General features: G+C 42.1%; 1 protein-coding gene across 6 annotated transcripts in view; it reads right to left on the minus strand.

Moving 5' to 3' along the window:
* EXOC4 (exocyst complex component 4) overlaps positions 1-21,968 on the minus strand; it is a 397,026-nt gene that overhangs the window by 321,635 nt on the left and 53,423 nt on the right. For all 6 annotated transcript variants that reach the window (XM_021384283.1, XM_021384286.1, XM_021384285.1 and 3 more), the window contains 2 exons: positions 19,271-19,514; positions 12,219-12,396 (listed from right to left, as the gene is read on the minus strand). In XM_021384283.1, the coding sequence (XP_021239958.1) occupies positions 12,219-12,396; positions 19,271-19,514 (422 nt within the window). The remainder of the gene's footprint in view (positions 1-12,218; positions 12,397-19,270; positions 19,515-21,968) is intronic.

A 21,968-nucleotide genomic window follows, 5' to 3' on the forward strand; every position in this document is an offset into this window, starting at 1 on the left:
CTTTAAAAAAAAAAAAAAAAGACATGACTTGTTATTTTTCTTAGTGGTTATTATAACACAAAATTAGATGTGGGATTTTCAAAAGAATCTAAAGCAATTAGTTGCCCAAGTCCCACTGGACTGCCAAGGGAGTTAGATCCTGAATGCCTTTGGCTCTTTTGGAAAACCCCCATCCATCAAAGAAATTCATAGGGTGGCTCAATAACAACCATAGAAAAACAAGTAATGAGCTGAGTGTAGTTTCAGAGCTATTTTTAAAGAATTTTACAGGGCTCCTCAGCCACTACAACACCACAAATAACAGCATCACCACCAAGTGATCACTGACACTAAGTCACATTGTATTACTAAAAATAAAAGGCAATACTCCAGTAACTAAAAGTGCCAGACCCACATCACTCAAACCACAGCATCTAAGCTAAGCACACATGTATTTTTCATTCTCTTCTCTTAATATTGCTCTTTGATGTTTTTTTCAAGCCTATGCTATAAATGTAAAGCAGAGGGAGTCCAGCTTTTATTACTGGAAAGAATGAATTAACAATGCAACACATTTTATAACTATTTTAATCAGTTTCCAGCTCACAGCTTCACTGAGGGTACACCAACAATCACACATTTCTTAGTCTCCTTCCCTAAAACGAGGACCCCAAAGAGCTATGCAAGGCATTTAATTACATTCTAGGTGTAGAATGACTGTATATGGGTTACATGTAATTAACCATTTCCCACATCTCTCCTTTTTCTCAGGTGAAAATAGGTTTCCATGGTTCCTAGCACGGACATGGTTAATGTCTTTTGTGTTTGTTTGCTTAAGAACAACAGTTAACACACGGATTCTTGAATTAATAATCCCATTATTTTTGCATATATAGCCGATATTTTGATAGATGTGGGCCATAGTCAAAGAAAAGGGAAGAGAAAAATAGAGGACTTGTCCACAGGCCACCAACAAGCCCTATGGAGGGCTACCACCACTTGTATTTGCTGCATGAAATAGGAGATTCAACATCCATTCTTAGCAAATTTGGTAACTGTCTGATCAGTCATCAATATAGCAGACTAATTTTGTCATATGGAATCGAAGAGCCGTCTCACCAAGCTTGGAAGTTCAAGCTGGATGAGCACTGCAGCAGAACTAATCTGTGTATGAAACCAACGTGAGACTCATCCTCTCCTTGGAGTTTGCACACCAAGACAGCAGGGGTGCTGGGAATGGAGGGAAAGGAAGGAGTACTAATAAGAAATACAGGTGTGGTACAAACAAAACATTTTCAAACTGTTCCTCCTTAGAAGATGCAAAATATTTTCTGTGGACAGAAGACAGAGTGCCCACAAAAATAAGCACCATCAAGATTCCTGTTACTTTTGGGGTGAGATGGGTGGTTACACAGATTCTCATCTTTCTTTTGAATGGTTCCCGCTGGACAACTTTTGAAGAAAATCTTTAAAATTAAGTCTTTAAACACAAGGAATGCATAACCAGTGCTGAAATTTTATTCCAGCTCAGAAAAACCACTCATTCTTGGTCTACCAAACCTGCAGGGCGTTGACATCAGAAAACCATCAGGTTTTTCTTCTCCCTTTCCACATTCTCTGGTGTACCAGACAAACTGGCATAGAGCAAATTCAGAATTAATCTAATCATGTACCTTGAAACGGAGCAGTACTGACTAAACCAACTCCCTTTCCCTGCTTCCACAAGTTCAGAATATGGGCTCTTCTGTTACCATTAAGCTCATTTTCTCCTCATCTCAGTAAATCCTGTTTTGGTGGCTGTGTTTGCTGAAGGAATATGGGTTGGGAGTTCCACAGAATACAGCCTGACAGGGAAGAGGGATTTCCAGAAACACTGTAGAGTTATTCAGAATTTATGTAAATCCCCACATGAACTTCCATTAGCCACTGCTGGCTCTTGGCCAATCAAAACACAGAGATTTGCACATTATATGGCTAGACAAATACTCATTAAACTATTGTGCAAATTGGTATCCTGTTTTGTAAGGCTAAAAAAGTGCATATCACCTTTAAAACTTGGTTTTTGGTGTCACCAATCACGAGTCCCATCAGCAGAGGCACTGGATCTTCAGCACCAAGAGTTAAAACTCGATCTACTGATTTGCAAACTCATCACCCGCAAAGAATCTAAAAGCATGTAAAACCAACCAGAAAATAAAAGCAGATTGTTAACTACACGACGCAGCGTTGAATTTTGATTTTTTTTCATATTTTGAAAATAGCCTCTCTGTCCAATTCTCTTAAAAATCAGAAATGTTTGTAATAGAGAAATACATAGCAGCCCATCTCAGATCCCGTGCCACATCAGCACTTCCCACAAAGAAAACAAAGTGGAACAGAGGTACGAGAAGCAATTCAGATTTTCCATTTCAGCTCTTGGGACAGAGAGAGAAAGCAGCATCTCCCACGCTGATTTCTTCCAAGTCAATCTTGAGTTGTTTTTTTATCTTTTCAAACTCATGGTTAGATGTCAGCAACTGCCATTATCAGAACACTGAGGAGCACGACAGAAGGATTTGGAGGTGGAAGAGAGTTGTTTGTTCTCGACGCAAGTTGGGAGTTCGTCATTCCCAGCAAAGCACGCAGGCTTTGAGCTCCTCAGACTCTGTCAGTCCAGAAATCGCTGGTGAATCATCAACCACTTGCTGGTGGTTTGTACATATGCATGTGTACAATATATATAGCAGTGGGGACTACGCTCTCTGAGTACTTGGGATAAAAGATGGTGAAAACCTGGTCCAGCAGAAGTTGCTCACTCAAAGAATCGATGTGAACTAACTAATTACAAGAAAATATCAAGGTTGATATTGATCAAGGTGTTTTAATACCTCCTCACCATGGCTCCCACTCCTGTACATACCCTCACTAGCACTGCGCTCTACGCACTTTGGACTCAAGTCATCATTTTCCTATAACCAGAGCTCATACTATCCACTGAAAAAATAATGCGTATATAAACCCAGTGACATATGACACAAAATCACTGAGAACTACTTGCAGGCTTCCTAAATAAAGCCACTTGAAATAGCAGCTGGTCAGTGAGACCATGAAAAAAAGTACAAAACACGCAGAATATTGAAGCCTGCGGATGGTCATCAAAGCATTAATTGACACACCAAATTTTAAGTGTTGGGTATTATGCATATTCACGTTCTGTTTCACAGCACGGCAGAAGATCCATAACAGCAAGACAAACAAAAAGCTCAAAAACTGTTAATAAAAACAACCAAAAAGCTCACATGACAGACCCCTTCCTTCTACAGCATCAAAATGCACACCAAAACTAATAAGTATTTCCAAACCTTTCCATTTTTTATTTTTTTTTTACTCTTTCAAACATTGGCTTCCCCATGTGTAGAACAGAATAGCATCACCCTGGTGAGATCAGATGACTAAGTCACTTTGATGATGAGAAGCATGCTGTGAAATAGATGTTCCTAAAACACTTTATGCATACTACTAGTGATCCACAGCACGTTTCAAAGTGGTGCATACGTGCCTGAAGCAGCAGCAGCAACACCTTCCCAAGTGTATGTGCACAGACATGCAGCTGTCTTCACAAATGGAAAGGAGCTGTTGTTTTCCCAGCTATAGTGTTAGGTCTTCGCATATATATCCCCATAAATGATGGATTTTCTCTTCTGCCCAGTGAGGCTGTGAATGCCCCCTCCCTGGAAGCATTCAAGGCCAGGCTGGGTGGGGCTTTGAGCAACCTGGTCTGCTGGGAGGTGTCCCTGCCTAGAGCAGGGGGGTTGGAACCAGGTGATCTGAAAGGTCCATTCCAACCCAAACCATTCTATGATTCTCTGATTCTGGCCTGAGATCTCAAGCAAGGCTAAGAGAGAGTGTGATACTGGTGAAAGGAGGAGAAAAAAATGGGGGTCTCCCATAGAAACAGAAGAAAGGAATGCATGTATATGCATGAATGCAGAGTAGCAATGGATTTGCAGAATGAAAGAGGAGGAAAAGAAATTAATATTCTCGCAGCCCCTTTCTGAATATGATGTATGTAAGTGTGGCAGTTTCTAACTGAGGAGGACTGAGCATCTTCACTCACTTTGCTCTCAGTCCTAGGAGTCAATTGCTAAGGGCTCACCTGCAAACACCCAGGTCTGTGAGCAAAAAAACCAAAAAAGATAAGTTAACAGAAGGATACATTTAAGTAAACTTTGCCTAACAATTCCACAGCTTCCTATGTCACCAAATTACTGAAGAAAATCACACAGGACTCCAGAAAAACAAAGCTGAGATTTCATATCAGGAAAGAAACAGCAGGAGCTGGTAAACTTCAGGAAAAAAAAAAAAAAAGGATTCTACCTTAGCATTTTGTAAATGTCATGCATGTTAAACACAAGTGCGCAGCGCAGGAGCGGAAAGGCTTTTAAGCACAACAGTTTCCAAACATTTCCCTAGGATCTCAGCTAGTCTACAGCATTAGCAGGAATTTGCCTGCATGAATCCCTCATGCACTGCTGTCAGATGAGACGCCTTGCAGAGAGGACATGATGAGAGTTTGGCCTTTTCCCGTTCACAGCATTTTTATGATGCTAGTAAGAGTACGTCTCACTGCCTTTAAAGCTAGTCACACAGGGACCAAGTGTGAATAACGTCAGCACATCAAAAGAAACGTGGTTTTATAGTCCTATAAAACATGTCTACAAATGCTGATGAATTCCTTGTAGTCTCTCCTAATTCTAGCTGACAGCAGGAATAAAGTGCAGCGGACATGGATAGTAACTGGGGAAAAAAGCACATCAGTCCTAACAAAACTGTTGGAGAATCTGGGGAAATGGTTACAACCAGAGACACTGTGCATATCTACAGCCACATTACTATTTCTTCTATATCTTCTGTATCTTCTACTTCTTCTGTATCATCCCATTAACTAACAGCTGCAGAACATGAAGGCTAAGGAGCAATTTATGGGCTGGGCACTGTACATTTTTGTATATATTTTTGTATGTAATACCCACGCTGTTGCTGGCAATTTGAAACGCAGCCTTCACATCAGGAGCGGTGGCCACTCAACAACCTTCATACTCATTTCCTGAGAACTTTCAACTTGCTAAGGGAGGACTTTTAAGTGACAATGCTGGAACAAAGCTGACAAAAAGAAAGGTTTCTGTGCTCTCAAACTGTACACATTAGAGAGCGTTTGACAGCAGACAAGGATTCAAAACGCACAGATTCCACTCAAACTGCCAAAAATCAAAGTAGGAAACAATGCTATTCCCCTGTTCTGTATTCCTGGCCTTTTCATAGGATCACCTGAGTTGGAAGGGACCATTAAAGGCCATCTGGTCCACTCCTCTGCACAGAACAGGAACACCTACAGCTTGACCAGGTGCTCGGAGCCCTGTCCAGCCTGACCTTGAGTGTGTCCAGGGACAGGGCATCCACCACTTCTCTGGGTACCTTGTGTCAGTGCTTCACTACCCTTACTGCAAAAATTCCTTAGATCCAGTCAATCTTCCTTCTTTTAGTACGAAACCATTTCCCCTTGTTCTCAGAGCATCCTTTCTTACAGCTTAGCAGAGCTGACTTCTGCTTTAACAACTACATAAAACAGCTTTCTGAAATTATTTACTGATGGGGCTCTCAGCAAGAAGTATTGCACCTTTCTCCTCCTGTAAAATACAGTCTTTAAGGGAAAAAAAAATGTATATGCTTTTAATTCACTTATATGCATTTAGCTACTTAAGTATTTACAGATAAATTCCCCCCAAGACTTTATAACTTCATAGCTACGCTCAACTATCAGAAGGGAAATCCACCTGAAGAGCCCCTCAAGTTCATTGCAGCTTGGGACTCGACAGTGTGGCCAGAAGAGGGTTATTTTTTCCTTTGCTCACATACCAGCAAGCATTTCATTACATGAACTAATCTTTTTAAATCTCCCAAACCATAAGCTCGGTGACCCCTCCTGCAATAAAATGCACAAGTGTTTGTACGCTGTTCAAATAACTCATTCTTATGCAGGGCTTTATCTCTTTGAACTTTAAAGTAAACGTTAGTGTTTATCAAATAAATTGGATCAACAGCTCTGGGATACACATGACTCCCGAAATAAAAGCTGGAGCACAGAATTATTCACACCTACTTCTGCTGTGTCACCATGCTAATACAGCACAGTTCAATTAACGAGGACCATTCCTGGGAAAAAAAAAATAACCCAGCGTTCAGAGCTCAGCTCTGGACCTCTCCCAGGTATCTGTTACCAAAGCCATTCAGGTTTAGTTTTAAACACACTTCACTTCAGCAAGAATCATTCAGTTAAATGGAAAACAGATCGATGTGAAGCAGAAGTGCCCAACGTTCTTTGTTTCTGAAAGCGAAGTACGCCATTGCTACCTCATCCTTTGCCCTTCCAGTTGCATAATACATCCTATGCTGTGACACTTTGCACTTGACAACTTCTTCACCTTTACCTGTGTAATTTAAGCCATCCTGAATTCACAGCACATCTTCTGGGGAGCTGAAGTACCGAATTACTTTCTGTTTCAAAGCGTGAGGAGATACCTTGTATTGTATCGTTAGATAAATTGGAACAAGTCTATCAAAGGCTTCAGCTCTAAAGCCATCACATATCCTCCTGAAGCACACTTAGCACGACCAAAGTTTAAGGAAACACCTTCCTGCAATATTATCTTGTCCCTTCTCAGATTCAAGCAGATGACATTCGTCCTGGCCCATATACTTTCACTGAAAGTTTTTCATGCTCCTGGTAGATATTACCAGGGGAAAAAAAAAGTCACAGAACACTCACTGTGCTGGATTTCTTACTAAATAATGCATGCTATGAGTTCACTTCCAATAAGAGATGGGGAAAAAAACATGCCAAGTTGCCCGCTCTGTAATTATTTAAATGCCAATTTTCAATATCAGCATCCTGGAGAGTAAAATGCTCTCTCTCCCTCCTTTGTGCACCCAAGATTGAAACGGCATTTTTCAAAAGCTGCACAAAAAATCACTTTCACAGCCATCATCCTCTCAGCTAAATGAGAGATGAGCATTAATGAGACAAACCAGGCAGGAGTCCGAGGGCATCAGTTCCACACATTTAAGACCATTTAAAGGGAACCAGAAAAAGTGTCAGGCACATTATTTTGAGGACAACCGTGAAACCACTAATTTCCCCAAGATGACATTCTGAAAAATAACGCTAGTGTAGGTTCAAGGTATTACCTGGTGAACTTCCCAGATGTGATGGCTACTTCATATATTGCTCTGACATTTCAACTAGTATTTATGACATATTAACACTAACACTTCTCGTACAAGGAACTTACTTTACTTTATGAGTATTAACTGTGCCATGAATGGTTAATTTGTCCTTCAAATGCGAAGCTTCAGCAAAGAGAGATTTGAGTTCCTATTCCAGAGCACACACTTCTTAACCGAATGGAATCACTGCTGCAGAGATTCAGAGCTCACGACAGGCTACCACTCCCGAACTCCTGCTTTTAGCATCACCATCCATTTCAGTAAGCTTTTTACACTGCTGCCAGGACTGTGCTGATCCACCTAGGTTGAGCAATAAACCACCTGGTTTTTGCATGAGTGCTTTGAGGTGCCGCTCCACAGAGCAGCTCTGGCTGAGGAAAGATGCAGGTGCCAGGATCCACCCTTTGCTCCCCTTCTTTGCTTCTCTCTTCCCCTGTGCCAACACTGACACAGTTCAGGGATCTGAGCAAGCAGAATATGCAGCCAGCAGAAAACATCTGGCCAAACCAACTCCCTCAAATTAGATACCTGCTATGAAAGTGAGCAGCACTGCCAGAGGAAGGGAAGCATCCTCAGATGTGGAAATGGAAGAAATGGCATCGCAGCACAGCTGACAGATCTGCACAGCCTGCCGTGGAGTTGAACCCTCTCTACACCTCTTCCAGGAAGATGCAGTAGGGTAAATCAAGCGCAAAGACTGCTGAACCCCACTGCCTTTCCCTGCTTAAAGGAGTGATACATTTTGCTGTTAATACATCCCCACTCAGCGCTATTCCCTGAGAAGCATGGCGTGGCAACTAGAAGCGAAGCCCAGCTTTTCAGCGAGACGTCACACTGCTGGTCACCAGACCTAGCTACATACTGCACAACTGCTCAAACCTCCCTGCACAAACCACGGCAATGGGTGTTGTTCCCCTTCACAGGGAGGAAAATGCCACACACCTGATACGTAAAGGAAAAGGTTGCACCATTCAGCAGTTTCGGGTACCTCCAACTCTGCAGTAACAGAACAGAAGCATGTTGGCAGAGGACAGGCTTCAGCTTCTCTGTCACAGTTTTCTTATGGGCTCAGCAACGTTTAGGCTGCTAAATAACACTGATTTTGGAAAACACCTGACAGCATTAAACAGAAGACCACAAAACAGGGACAGCAGTAGCCTGAATGTTTGTGTTCCGTCCCCCTGGTGCTGCTGAAGATGTGACATGCATCCCAGAGCAGCAATGTGAATTTCCTTCTCTTCTGCAGCACCAAGAAATCAGAGATAGGCCACCTCCTTAAAAGGTTGAGAACTGTCAACTACAAACACCACTACTACAAAAGAAAAGATCTCTTCCTTGGAGGCAAACAGCACTGGCATAAGCTAATAACAGGATACTGAGGATGCATGGAGATGTCACGTTTTGTGGGCATTTTCTCCAGCAGCAGGGTATTGCACTCATACAAAAGCTGACAGGATGATCACCCTGTCACCAGAAAGGTGACATTTCTGAAGAAGCTGAATGAAAGCTGGTATTATTCAGCAGGGACAGATGCCTCTCTCTCATCTTGGTATCAAAAGACAGTGCTAAAAAAAAAAAAGGTGAATAAGTGTTCTCTGCAACAGAGAACAGCAAGAAGGAACCAGCACACCAAGTACCAGCTGCTGCTGTAGCCTGTCCTCTGTCAGCCCCCTGACTCTCACACAACAGGACGGGTCTGCCTGCCTTTAGCCCAAGGATGTACGAGGGCTGCTCCAAAAGTAACGCCTCCCATTCTATTATGTTGGCCCACAGCATCAGAGGTGGATGTTGGTGGGATGGCAGTAGAGGCTGAAACTTCCCGCCAGTATTCTGTTACATTTTGTTGCTGTGTGCCAGGCGGCAGCAGAGGGGTAGTCTGACAAAACGATGTCTGACACGGAGAACAAAGAGTGGACGTTCCTCAGTGACGAGGGAGGTGGTGAGTTTCAGCAGTGGTGACAGTGGGTCACCTCCACTGGTGCCGGTTTTCACAAGCGTGGCACGCAGGCTCTTGTTCACCGCTGGTTAAAATATGTAACTAACAGTGACTATGTTGTAAAATAGTGTTTTGCAGCTGAGAATCTGCTCTGTCAAAAAGTATTACAGAGCTCCTCGCATCCCTTGTCGTTTTCACAGAAATAAATAAGAGGCATTACTTTCAGAGCGACCTAGGTACATCACTCTGCCGCTTCATAATTTGGGACGGGAGGATGCCTCACTCACACACTGCACTATGGCAGAACACTCAGAACTCCATCACTGTGCAGTCCTGAAGGAACTATTCATGCCAGTACAGCTCTGAGGGCTGCTCTAGAGCAGCTCATAGCTCTCTCCAACCAAGTATTGGTATTGCCCCACACCAATCACGCTCCTCAGAAGGACATCCCACCCATTTCCACAGTGAACAGCTAAATAACTCCATGTATAAAACAGCACGTTAAAACTGAAACAAGTTCCACACCTCTCCCTTGTTGGTGTGGCAGCACAACTACAGGCGAGGCAGGCTCTGGTACAAATAACTTCAAACTGTGTTTTACCCAACAAGGCTGCTCTAATATTTTGACAAACTGATTTGTTTGTTCGTTTTCTGGCACCCTGGCAGCCGGCTCTAGAAGGTCGCTCTGTCTTCCTCCTGATGACTTCAGTACTATTCTTCTCTTATTCACAGAGGTCAAAAATAGACCTGCACGCTGCGTGACTTCGAACCACCTCGCTAACATTACACCACAGTGATTTGTGCCATTATTAGGAAGCGTTCAGAAATCCAGCCATACAAAAAAAACACAAAACACCGAGGGAAAAAAGGACAATTTCCAGCCCACCGTGAGCGCACATTATGACTTTTGTACGGAGCTACACAGAGATAACCTTGCTGCAGCGTATTTCACATGCAGAGATGCACAATGTGAGCGTGGAAGAGGTTATCCGTGTGAATTACAGAGTCACGTGGTACCCGCTCCAGCACGATGAATAAGTTTCATTCATTATGATCTGCAGGAATTGCACCGTTTCCCTGATGCACCCCACCACTAACCTACTTCCTCCGAATTTTCACCTTCCCCCAACAGCAGGTGCATTTCAAATGAGTACTTTTACAATAGAGTTTTCTGCTCCCCCTTGCCACAAATGTAAGGTCTCCCCTCACAAAATTACCCCTAATTGAAAACATAGGAAGGAAATAATTTTGTCTTGGGCTCAGAGGGTTTTTCTTTTTTTTTTTAATTGAAAGTTAAAAAATTAATCCATTCCTAAGAAACTATCATACAAAAAGACCCCACAAGGTTTTGAACAGAGAAATAGAAAATTTCCTCCTTTCCATGTCAGTCAATGCTCACCTCTTACCCTAAAACTGCAAGAGATTATGAAGTTTGAAGTGCAGCTTTTGTGCATTGGCAAAGCTCTCTGTGGCTCTTCCGGAAGCTTTGCAGACTCCTTCTGACATTTGTGCTGTCACCTCAATAGCAATGAGATCTTTACAGGTGGGCTGCTACATTTTTTCTTGGCTTTTTTTTTTTGTATAAAGCTTTGTCACATATTTTCTCCCTAATACAGAAAAGCTCACTCACTTTCTGTATGTGCACACCTACATATGCTTCTGTGTAGAAGTTTTATCGGTGTTATTTTGTAATAGCCAGAGTAACTCACTCCTCACTACTTAACCGCTCATGAGGAATGAGACCATCACAAACCCTCACTGATAAGGGGGCATTACCAGCCTTGTCATTCTGCTTCACTGAAGATAAAATCTTGGAGGATTTTTAGTCCCAGGTCTTGTCCTGCTACAGCAAAGTTTGCAGAATTCAAAGCTCTTAAAGGACTTCTTGACCTTGTGTATGACAGTAAGATGGCTAGAGATACTCACTGCCAAACCCCTTCCTCGTGTCATGAAGTCTAATTCTTTGCTTTGATGGGGCCGGACAGCTTCAACTTTGTGACACTCTTGTTTAGAAAAATCCATCATTAACCTCTCCCTGGATATTCCCAATCAAATGTTTGCAAGAACAATACCGAAGCAAGGTGAAAATCCTCTACAAAGACATGTAAGTGGGCAAGAAGACAGTGGGTGCGATCAAAAAGCCAATACATTTATCAAGTCCAAGAGGTGCCTAAATTCACAGCATGCACGCAGTTGGCTGTATCTGTGTAAGCAAAAATCCTACGTGCATCATTCCATAAGCCTCTAGAGAAACAGGAATAGACCTGTGCCCTACAGTGAAAACGTGTGTTAGTGTTGGAGATGGTATTTTTTGGGAACAGGACAGAGGTGAAATGACCAACACAAATCCTGCCACCTCTTGTAAACAATGCCAGGTTCATTTCTTTGACCTCCTCTAGCAAACAATGAGCGAGTTGTACGCTACTACACATGAAGACAATTGAAAATGTAAAAAGTGGGGACAAAAAGAAAAATCTAATGAGCATGTGTTAACCTCACATCAAGAATGAGAGAAAAGACATGTGACAGACAGCTCTGCTGCTCAGATGCTAAGGTGATAGGCGCAGTACCTAAATAAAGTCTAAGCAAGGTTCAGCTTCAGCATGCTATGGTTTAGAATATGAATCAAATAAGGCTTCCCTGAAAACATGCTGGCAGCCAGTGTCTCAGCCGACTACAACCACGGCACAATGACAAGGGAAGACAAGCGATTAGAGCAGTGACACTCTCTAGAGTAGTGACAGGCATGGCATGGGAACATGGAACAAAAGTGCTGCTATTTGAAAGCTTCTGCTAAATCACTCAGTAGACAAAAGGAATCAGCTTCTCCATACACTGGAAGGGTGAGTCCGTAGTTTTTGTTTTGTTGGTATTTAAGCTCTTTGGAATCTAGAAGTCTGCTGTAAATGTGTCCACTCACCAAAAGTCAAGACAACTTCCAGTGCAGCTGTCTCTTGAACATAATAGAACCATCTTCTGTGATATTCTGGTTTACAAAGCTGTTCCAAGCTGAAACTGTGCCCATCTGAAGGATTCTTACCTGCAAGACATCTTGGATCTTCACCCACACATCAACCATGTCGTAGAGCTTGATATCACCATCATACTGGCTGCAAGGAGAGGCCACTGTTTGCTGAAGGTGTCCAAGGACTACGGAGTGTGCAGCAGCCACAGCATTGAATTTGTCAAAGAGGAGCTCCAGCAGCTCCAGCAGCAACCTGCGAAGGATCAAGACAACCTGCACTCAGTTTCCAGAATACACCGTAACCACATTGTCAGGCAGCACGTCAGAGCAACGGGCAGAAATCAAATACTTTGACTTCAGACTCAATTTTGTGATGACCAGGCAATGTACAACAGAGCATCAATCCCTCTGTGACCTCTAGGGGACCAGCTCAAGTTTCATTCCTTGTTACTTCCTACCAACTTCCTTTTTGCACTCTCCTCTGTATCCAAGCTGCTCATCTTTAAGGTTCTCTGCTTGGGGTCTAGGAAAGACAAATGCATTCCTAACTTCAGAACACTTCAATGCTGCAACATTATAGATCATTTTAAGGTCCCAGATAGACTACCTGCCTGTTCTCCAGAATAGAGGAAGAGTGTCAATTCAGTGAGCATTTACTTACTCATACAAACAGAATGTAAGATACTCATTTTAAATTATGAAATGAGCAGCATGGAATGTTTTAAACATGAAAGATCCAGAACAGATTAAACAATGTGACACCTAAAACACGAAGGCTCATCAGCTGCTTAACTTATAAAGATTTTATTACTATATGTAAGGAGCCACAGCTACAACCTCAACACATTAGCTGCTCCTATAGCTTCTTTACAGCTCAATTGCTGTAATTAATGCACATCTGCAAAGTCCTAAACATTCTGTGATAAAGCATCACCTTTGAGCATATTATCTGGAAAAAGGAAAACGTGGATCATTTCACTGCTTTTTAATGAGCAATTCAAGTCCACATGTAACCCCTACAAGATGTGAGGTTGACACTTCCCAAATCCATATGGTAGGTGCTAGTGAGCTCTGACAGACAGGCTCCATCCCATTTAACTAAAGCAGTTAGGAATTATCACACACTTGCTGTGTTCCCCCCCCATCAGAAGGACAGAAGGGCTGCAGGAGAAGCGGAGCTGCCTCTGCTCATTAACCATCACATCACAGCATTCTGTTAACAACTACTAACAAGGCGTGCATTCATGCCTTGGCAACTTTAGTTCAATAGTGCAGAATAGCTGCTTACGTCCTGTTGCATCAGCTATTCTAAGCCAGAAGCTGGATAGTTAACTGGAGAAATAGAGAAGCTGTTGTACATTTGCAAGAATAGCCTGGCACAATGCTGTGGCTAAAACCACCCATTTCAGCTTAAACTTCTAGTTCACAAAGAACAGATGCTGGCTATCATTCAAAATGATAATAATAAAAATAATTAATGAAATACAGAAAGTGCACCAGCTCATTGTGTGTCATGCATCCACGATCATTTGACACGTGTGTGTACAGCATTATACAGCACTCTTACCAAGGGTCTCACATGGACCATCCCCATCCACCTACACAGCCCAATGGTCAAGCAGAAAACACCTTGGTTCAACTGCAAGAGCTGTTGGGTAAGTCCAGGAAGGTGCAGCGAGGCACAGCAGAACATTTCAAGTGGTCAGGAATGTGTATTACATTAAAAATAAAAATGTTGTTAATATTAATTTCATTATTAATAAAAAATGTTAATCGTTAGTTATTGTGGTACTTTGTAAGATACACAGGGGGATTCATGTTGCCATACCCTAAAGAGACTGAAGAACTAAGACACACGTTGAAGCAATCCAAAAGAAACTGGTGTGAATAATAATTTCCTTCTTTTTAAGAAAAGTAAGAAATGCCTGAGGAGAAAGCACTGAGAGAGAACACACTACTATTCTTACTTTTTATTTTTAATAAGCCCTTATTTAAATAAGACACCGTCAGGGGATATAGAGAAGCATACAAGATATACACAAATGACAAAGGAAAATCTAGCATGGAAGTCATTCTCTTCCTTTTAGGTTTTGTTTAAATCTTAATAATTACCTTGTCAAAGCCAAACAGAGAAGTTGCTCCTGTGGAATGACCTACACAGTTTCAGGCCTTCTCTGACCGCTGCTGTCCCATCACCGAGCTTATCAGTGAAGAAGACAGGGGAAGCTGCAGCCAAGGCTGCCTGAAAACCACCTTGCATTTATACAAGTACCTGGTCCAGCGAATCATGGGACACGGGAGAGGTAACTATTGCTTCAGAAGCCCCTGTGAGATGTACACAACTTCTCAGAGCAAGTAACAGAGACAGCTAAAGGGGCAGCTGGCTGCTCAGCTAGAAGAACTGCAGGAGAATTTGGAAAGAACAGCAATTTCCTTCTCGAGGAACCAACATGCCATTGACTGAAATGCCAAAGAAGATGCCCTTATGGGACCACATTAATTCTCTGCCACTAAGAAAATTTAGCAATGCAAGCCCAAGCTCTGCTAACATCCCATTGCTAATGAAAATTTAATTATCCACATACCTCACTGTAGCCCTGGGAAAGCACAGCTTTGCAGAAAGAAACTAGCTGGATATTTTGACAAATTCACTTTTATTGATTCTAAGTGAGTTTGATCTCACATTATCAACTTGTTTACGAAGCCACTACTAAAATAGGATTGTACTGAACAGTTATTTGGTCTTCCTATCTTCCTGTTCTCCTGGTACAGACCAACAGAAATGAAAGCTCCCCCACCTATGTTATTCAGTGTCACTAACACAACGTTACATTCTCCATTCTCAACCAAAAATCATTTTTCCACTTCTCTCTTTTTTTTCAAATTAGCCAGCACCTCTTATCTTAATTTTCCTTTCTCTGAAAGTCTTCTAAAACTGTCAGGTCATTTTTGAAACAAGGTGACCCAAAGGAGACAGACAACAAGCAGTGTCAGACAGCCAATAGGACTAAACAGCATAAAATGATATGGCCTAGATTTTATGCACATGGGGTTGCAGCACCGAGTGACCTAAGCACAACACATATAGACAATGACAGAAGAGTGGCTCAGGCAATTTGTCAAAGCAATCTCATAACCCCTTCACCGAGAAATATGGTAAATATGTTGAGAGACAGTGACACAGACCCGGAAGCAACTCTTATTGTCTGGGCAATAAATGGAGAAAGAATTGATGCAAAGTGACTGCTGGCACCTGAGTGAGGTCGCTAATGACAATTCAGGCATTTTAGCAGCCACAGTGTTCTCTGCCAGGTCAGAGAGTTGGCGTGCATATAATTTCTATGCTTATTTGAAAGCCTCAAGATTAAATAAAAGGCCAGAAAAATATTACAAACATGTGGGGAATAACGCATTGAGTGCAGTCAATGGGACTGAAGAACAAAATCATCAATATACACCTCTTCCTCCTGGGCTGGATCATCAAGTACAAGCAAAGCTAAAGCAATGCATCCCTACCAAAATCTTGTCCCAGAAATCTGGCCATTTGTGTCCAAATTATTTCTCTTCTCAAGGCAGCAGCCTTCCATAACTGAGAAGAGACCCACAAGTTCATTAAAACATAGTAGTATTAATACAGATTCCACTGAGATGCCTCACCCTCCACAACCAATACATATTTCTAAGCATGCAGGCAATGCACTCTAACAAGCAATTAAAGATAAATCAATGGCAAATTTAAGCACTTCTTCATAAACTTGTTCCAAGTGCAGGTATCTATAAACTCTACAGAACTTACCTAGACAAAAAGTAAGTATGTAACTTTCAAAATGATTTTCTACCAGGGACAAGAATCTACTAGGAATCTGCTAATGTCCTTTACCGGGTTTTAATATATTCACACTTTGTGGGGGTAAATACACATGAGTAAAGAGAGTTAATGTTCATAGAAAAGTAGAGCCAAATACCTAGTTTGGCCCCCTCTAAATCATTACTGCATCCAGAAAATCTAAACACCAGCTGTGTCACAGAGCCATGCAAGCCTTCCTTTTGTGAGCACCACGGTAAAAAAAATCCTGCTGCCACTGTACAAAGGTCCTTCCAATTTCACACCAACTCTCCATGCAGCTAGACTGATTACCAAGGAGAAGGGTTCGATGCAAGAGACAAGGACAGTAAATCCATAACAGAATGGGTCACACGTTATGAACACCAGAAATGCTGCTCAAACTTGTGTATGCATTCATTAACAAGCCCAGTACCAATACTTTCTATAGCATGGAGAAGGCTTGCTCCTAGGAGGCAGGCAGGGGCTACAGGACTTCCAAAGAGAAAACAGAATTCATAAAGCTCTGAAGGTCTGAGCCAAGAGCTCACAGCGTGCTGGCTCCACAAAGAGAGCACTGGTAGATGTGTAGAAGACAGTACTCTTTGGGCTCTAGTTGTTTAACAAAAAATAACACTCTTGATTTTAAAAATTTGGGGGCAATTTGTAATTTTTTTTTTATATACAAATGCAAAAGGTGGCCACACAAAAGGTAGACAAAAAAAAGAAAAATAAGAAAGAATGCCAGAACATTGTCTGATGACTTTGGACTCTCATGGCCTTTTTCAGAGGTTCTCCTCTACAACGAGGGGGCTCTATGTTATTTTTCTGGGGGCTCCCTAAAATAATTACATCAGAATCTCCACAGGTGCATTCTTCAAGTGGAGTCAATTGTCACCCCTTTTCATAAGGAAAAGAAATGAGCCAACCTCAGAGAGTCACCACAATGATGGGGAGATGCTTATAGTTTGGTCTGTACGTACCTAATGAGCAGAAGTGAACTGTCCAGCAGAACCCTCAAAGTGCACCTCAGCCCCTGCTCTGCCATCTCATTAGTCATTTTATTTGCCAGCAGTGAGAATTTTGTAAGGATATCATATAGAGTACAGGAGCTGAATACAGGCACTGAGCACTGAAAGGCATTCACGTGCGACTTGAGCTAAGGCGAACTGAAAAACATTTTATTAGCCAAATCTTAGCGGCAAATAATCACTGTGGCTGACAGGCTAATGAACAGTTCAGTACTTTTCAGGCCCTGCATCACGCTCAAATCTGGGGTCTCACAGAGCTCTCTTGAAATAGGAGGACCTTGTTGTTCTGGCTTTACTTTTTCTTGACACCAGGAAATAGTCACTTCGTTTTGATTTGAAACTGTGGCTAATTTAAGGGCGGTACACCTTTCCATACTATAATTTATTCTTTTCAATATAAATGAATTTACCTGGTTGCTGTAAACTTCCCATGTAATTTTGGTTTAGAATCAGTTCTAATTACCTCCTTACTCAACAGGAATTCAAGACACTTCCAGAGCTTTAGAATATAGGCATTCTAAGGGATCACAAACTCCTATTAATCGAATGCCAAAATCCGTTCAAGTTTTTGGTACCTTACCCAGGCCTCTAGGCACATTAACATCATTAAATAATGATCCAACCCAATTTTATCAATTTCAGTGGGCAATCAATAGCCATGCAACCTCTCAAGACCATTCATAAAACAAGAATCAAGAATATGCTAAGCTCCATCTTGGCATCAACGACAGAAGTCCTGCCTTTCAACCCACTCAAAAAAACCTGCTATAATTTGAGATATCAATACCATAACTCTAATTCTTCACAGCATAATTGTTTCCACAGTAATGACATTTGGAACAGGCTGCCCAGGGAAGTGGTGGAGTCACTGTCCATCATCAAAAAAAAAGGGTATATATGGCACTGAGGAACATGGGGTTTAGTGGGCATAGTGGTGGTGGGTCAATGGTTGGTAGATGATCATAGTGGTTTTTTCCAACCTTAATGATTCTATGAGTCTACTCTAAAATAATGAGAGGAATTGAAAAAGAATTCTTTACCACAGTTTTCCTCAGAAGTGACTTCCACCATAAATATTACATACAATGAAGACAAATTTTTGTTATCAGTTTTCTTATCCAATATTAATTGGATCTGGTGGTGATCACTGCAATGAGCAGTATCACAAATTAAGAACTCAGCTAGAAGCGATAGCTAGCCCTTAAGATGTTCTGTTTTAGCAAATCACGAAGAACAGCAGAAATGCCTTTCTCAGTTGGCTTTCACATTTTGCAACTAATGGAGCTACAAAACAAATAGATTTTTGGCCATATATTTATGGATATAATTAGTTCCATATACGATTACAAAGCTTTGCACCTGCATCACCTTAATTAGACTCTGCTGCACTTGAAATAAATAATTGAGTTGAATCTTCTCTTTCTAAGTGCAACACAAGAACATAATATTTGTTTCAGCACCAAGTGTTCTTTACACCACACATACCAGCAATCTGAGACGGCATTACAATTCAAAACGTTGTAAAGCTGCTTAAAATGAAAAGTTTAGGTAAAAAAAAAAAAAAGAAGTGCTTAGCATTATGTACCTCTTACTAGTAAAGTAACGCTGGCTTTTACAGCGCTTCCATCTTCAAACCTGCATTTCAAACACGTTTATACAATCACAGAATGGCTCAAGTTGGAAAGCACCTGAAAGACGATTGAGTTCCAGCCCCCGTCACGGGCAGGATTGTCAACCACCACATCAGGTTGCCCAGAGCCCCATCCAACCTGGCTTTGAACGCCTTCAGGTATACGGCATCCACAGCTTCTCTGGGCAGCGTGTTCCAGTGTCTCATCATCCTCTGAGTAAAAAATTTCTTCCTAATATCTAATCTAAATTTCCACTCTTTTAGTTTAAAACCATTTCCCCCTTATCCTATCAGTATTAGGTCATGTAAAATGTCACCCTCCTTCCTGCTTTTAAGCTCCCTGCAAGCACTGGATGTTTAGCCAGAAGTCTTTTCTATGACCAAGCACAGAAGTAAGCATCTCCCTTCCCAACAACCTTAGCTGAAAAGCAACAAATATTTCCCCTTTCTGAATACATTTCCTAAATACCAAAGCCTTTTAGGTGCTCAAGGTACATCAGCCCTTCAGAGAGACACAGGCATTTCTCAAAAAATTACTATTTAAGATCTCTGCTACTTCAAGAAAAGAAACAACAAACATTGGCATTCCTTCTCCAGGCATCTTTTTGCAGCAATCACATATCAGTGCTTGAAATATCCTCACCTAGGCTGATTTTCCTGGGAAATATTTTCCCCTCTCTGGTAATCATTGTCTGCCACCTGAGTCGTGGACCGCTTAACAATCTGCTTGAGCTCTTGTTCTAGGCGATCCTGGATGGCTTTCACTGTTTCAGGGATTTTTTTCAGCTTGGCCAGCCCTTTGATGAGTATGCCCATGAAGACAGTGCTGTTCTCCTCTGGATCCAGTTCCATATCTTCTTTAATTTCCAGGAGGCTTGTTTCTCGCACTGGAATATATTTAAAAAAGCATAATCCAAGATTTAAACTATTGAAAACAACACTTAGCACCGTGCAGAAAAAGCATTTAAACTTCACTGCCTTTACAGAACTCTCAAGGAATAAACAAGGAAACAACAGCACTCAGATTTTGGTGGGGTGGGAGAAGGCAATGGAAATTTTAGTTTGCTCGAGGGAAACATTACGTATCTATACACAAACACACCATTGCACATTTGACTGATTTAGAAACAAAGCTTATGGTGTTATGTATTAGTTATGAAACAGAGGAAGCCTGGTGTGATTAACGTATGCATAAATGAGAAGGTGCTCTATCGCTATGAATCCCCTGAATGAGTTTCAAGGAGCTAAAAACTACATTTCGAACCCAGCTGTTTTTCTTCACAGTATTTTGCACAAGAGAGGAATTTTCATTATAACCACTATCAAACTTAACAGACTTCTGATAAATTTGGCAAAGTTTACACTGTCGAAGTGAATTATTGTTTGATGTTATCCCATTCTGCTTTATTACGTCTGTCAAGGGTTTGATGAAGTTACTCAAATGCTTCAGCAAGGCTTCTTGAAAGGAAAAACTGGAAGAATTAGAGAGGATGTTGTGGATATGGTCCTCCTAAAGTGACAGGGACAGCACTGGGAGAAATTCTGTTGCTAAGCGACACAAGGAGAAAAGCAAGAGGTACTGCGCTTGTTTTAAGTACGTTCATTAATCAACATTTCTTAATTTACAGATAACGCCCAGCAACAACAAAAGGATGTCTCTGCTGAAGACTGAGTGTAGCACTTAATAAACATATTGAGACAATGCACGGCAAATAAGTGTCTGGAAGGCAAATTGAACTAACTCCTTGTTAACAGTGACAGTGCATGGACAAATGCCACCTGCAGCAGTGCCACCCACCACACTGGCTCCTCATGTAGGAATTAAGCCTGAACGGCTGTTTCATCTTACTGGTGCTGAACTCTGATCAGAGGGATGAGGGGTGACAGATGACTTCCATGGTATCTACTCGACAGACTCGAAAGGTGGGCCTGGGTGAATCTAATGAGGTTCAACACACAGCAAAGCACAAGGTTTTGCACTTGAGTTGGAGGAATCCCAGGCATATATACAGACTGGGAGGAGAAATCCTTGAGAAAGACCTGGGGACCCTGGTTGATGAACAACTTAACATAAGCCAGCAGTGGGCTCTTGCAGCTCGGAAAGCAAATGGTCTCCTGGGCTCCATCAGAAGAGGGGTGGCCAGAAGGGAGAGGGAGGGGATTGTCCCTTTCTACTCTGCCCTCGTGAGGCCCTATCTGGAGTACTGTGTCCAGATCTGGGGCTCCCAGTACAAGAAAGACAGGGAGCTGCTGGAGAGGGTCCAGAGGAGGCCACCAAGATGAGCAGAGGCTGGAGCACCTCCCCTACAAAGACAAGCTGAGGGAGCTGGGCTTGTTCAGCTTGGAGAAGAGAAGGCTGCGGGGTGACCTCATTGCAGCCTTCCAGTACCTAAAGGGAGCCTACCAACAGGAGGGGAATCAACTGCCAGGACAAGTTTTAAGTTGAAGGATTTAGGTTAAATATCAGGGGGAAGTTCTTTACTATGAGAGTGGTGAGGTGCTGGAACAGGCTGCCCAGAGAGGTTGTGGATGCCCCATCCCTGGAGGTGTTCAAGGCCAGGTTGGCTGGGGCCCCGTGCAGCCTGGTCTAGTATTAGATGTGGAGATTGGCAGCCCCGGCTGCAGCAGGGGGACTGGAGCTTTACAATCCTTGAAGTCCCTTCCAACCCAAGCCATTCTATGATTCTACTGCTCAACTGCTTTTTTTTTTTCCTTTTTACTTAAGTGAATACTTATCCAAGAACCTGAATGAATATCAAAAGATCCACCAGTACAATTGAAATGACATGGCAGAAATGAAAAGTGGCATGTCACAAGCAGAATGCAGCCATGTCACTGTCCAAAGCTACAACACTCCCAGAAAAGCAGAAGCTCTGTCCAAGATAGCACAAAAGCAAAAGAAACAATGTCCTGAAGATCCCATATGGTGCTGCTTTATAAATAGCACCATGATAGATGGATAATGCCTATTTCAGTGCCACCTGACACCAACCTCCATAGCAGACTGTTCCTTTCTGTCATGTAATCCCAACAACAGCACCTTGAGCTCAAACCAGACCCTCTGGAAAGAGAGGTAAGAAGGGACCCTACAAGATCATCAAACAATATTATGGAGAATGACATCAGGTTTTGAGTAATCAATATCGGAGGCAGAACATCTGGGGAGATCACACAGTGCTTTGTTCTCTTGCGCGCATGCCTCTTCCAATTAATTCTAATTAAACTTGTAATTTTGCAAGTTAAGGAGGCAGATTCAACAAACCCATAAGCACTCAGAATAAGCTTATTAAATAAAAATGCAATGATAATACAGGAGACACTCTGAAGGCATGGAGAGCATA

This window comes from Numida meleagris, chromosome 1 (assembly GCF_002078875.1).
Source record: "Numida meleagris isolate 19003 breed g44 Domestic line chromosome 1, NumMel1.0, whole genome shotgun sequence".
Lineage (NCBI taxonomy): Eukaryota > Metazoa > Chordata > Aves > Galliformes > Numididae > Numida > Numida meleagris.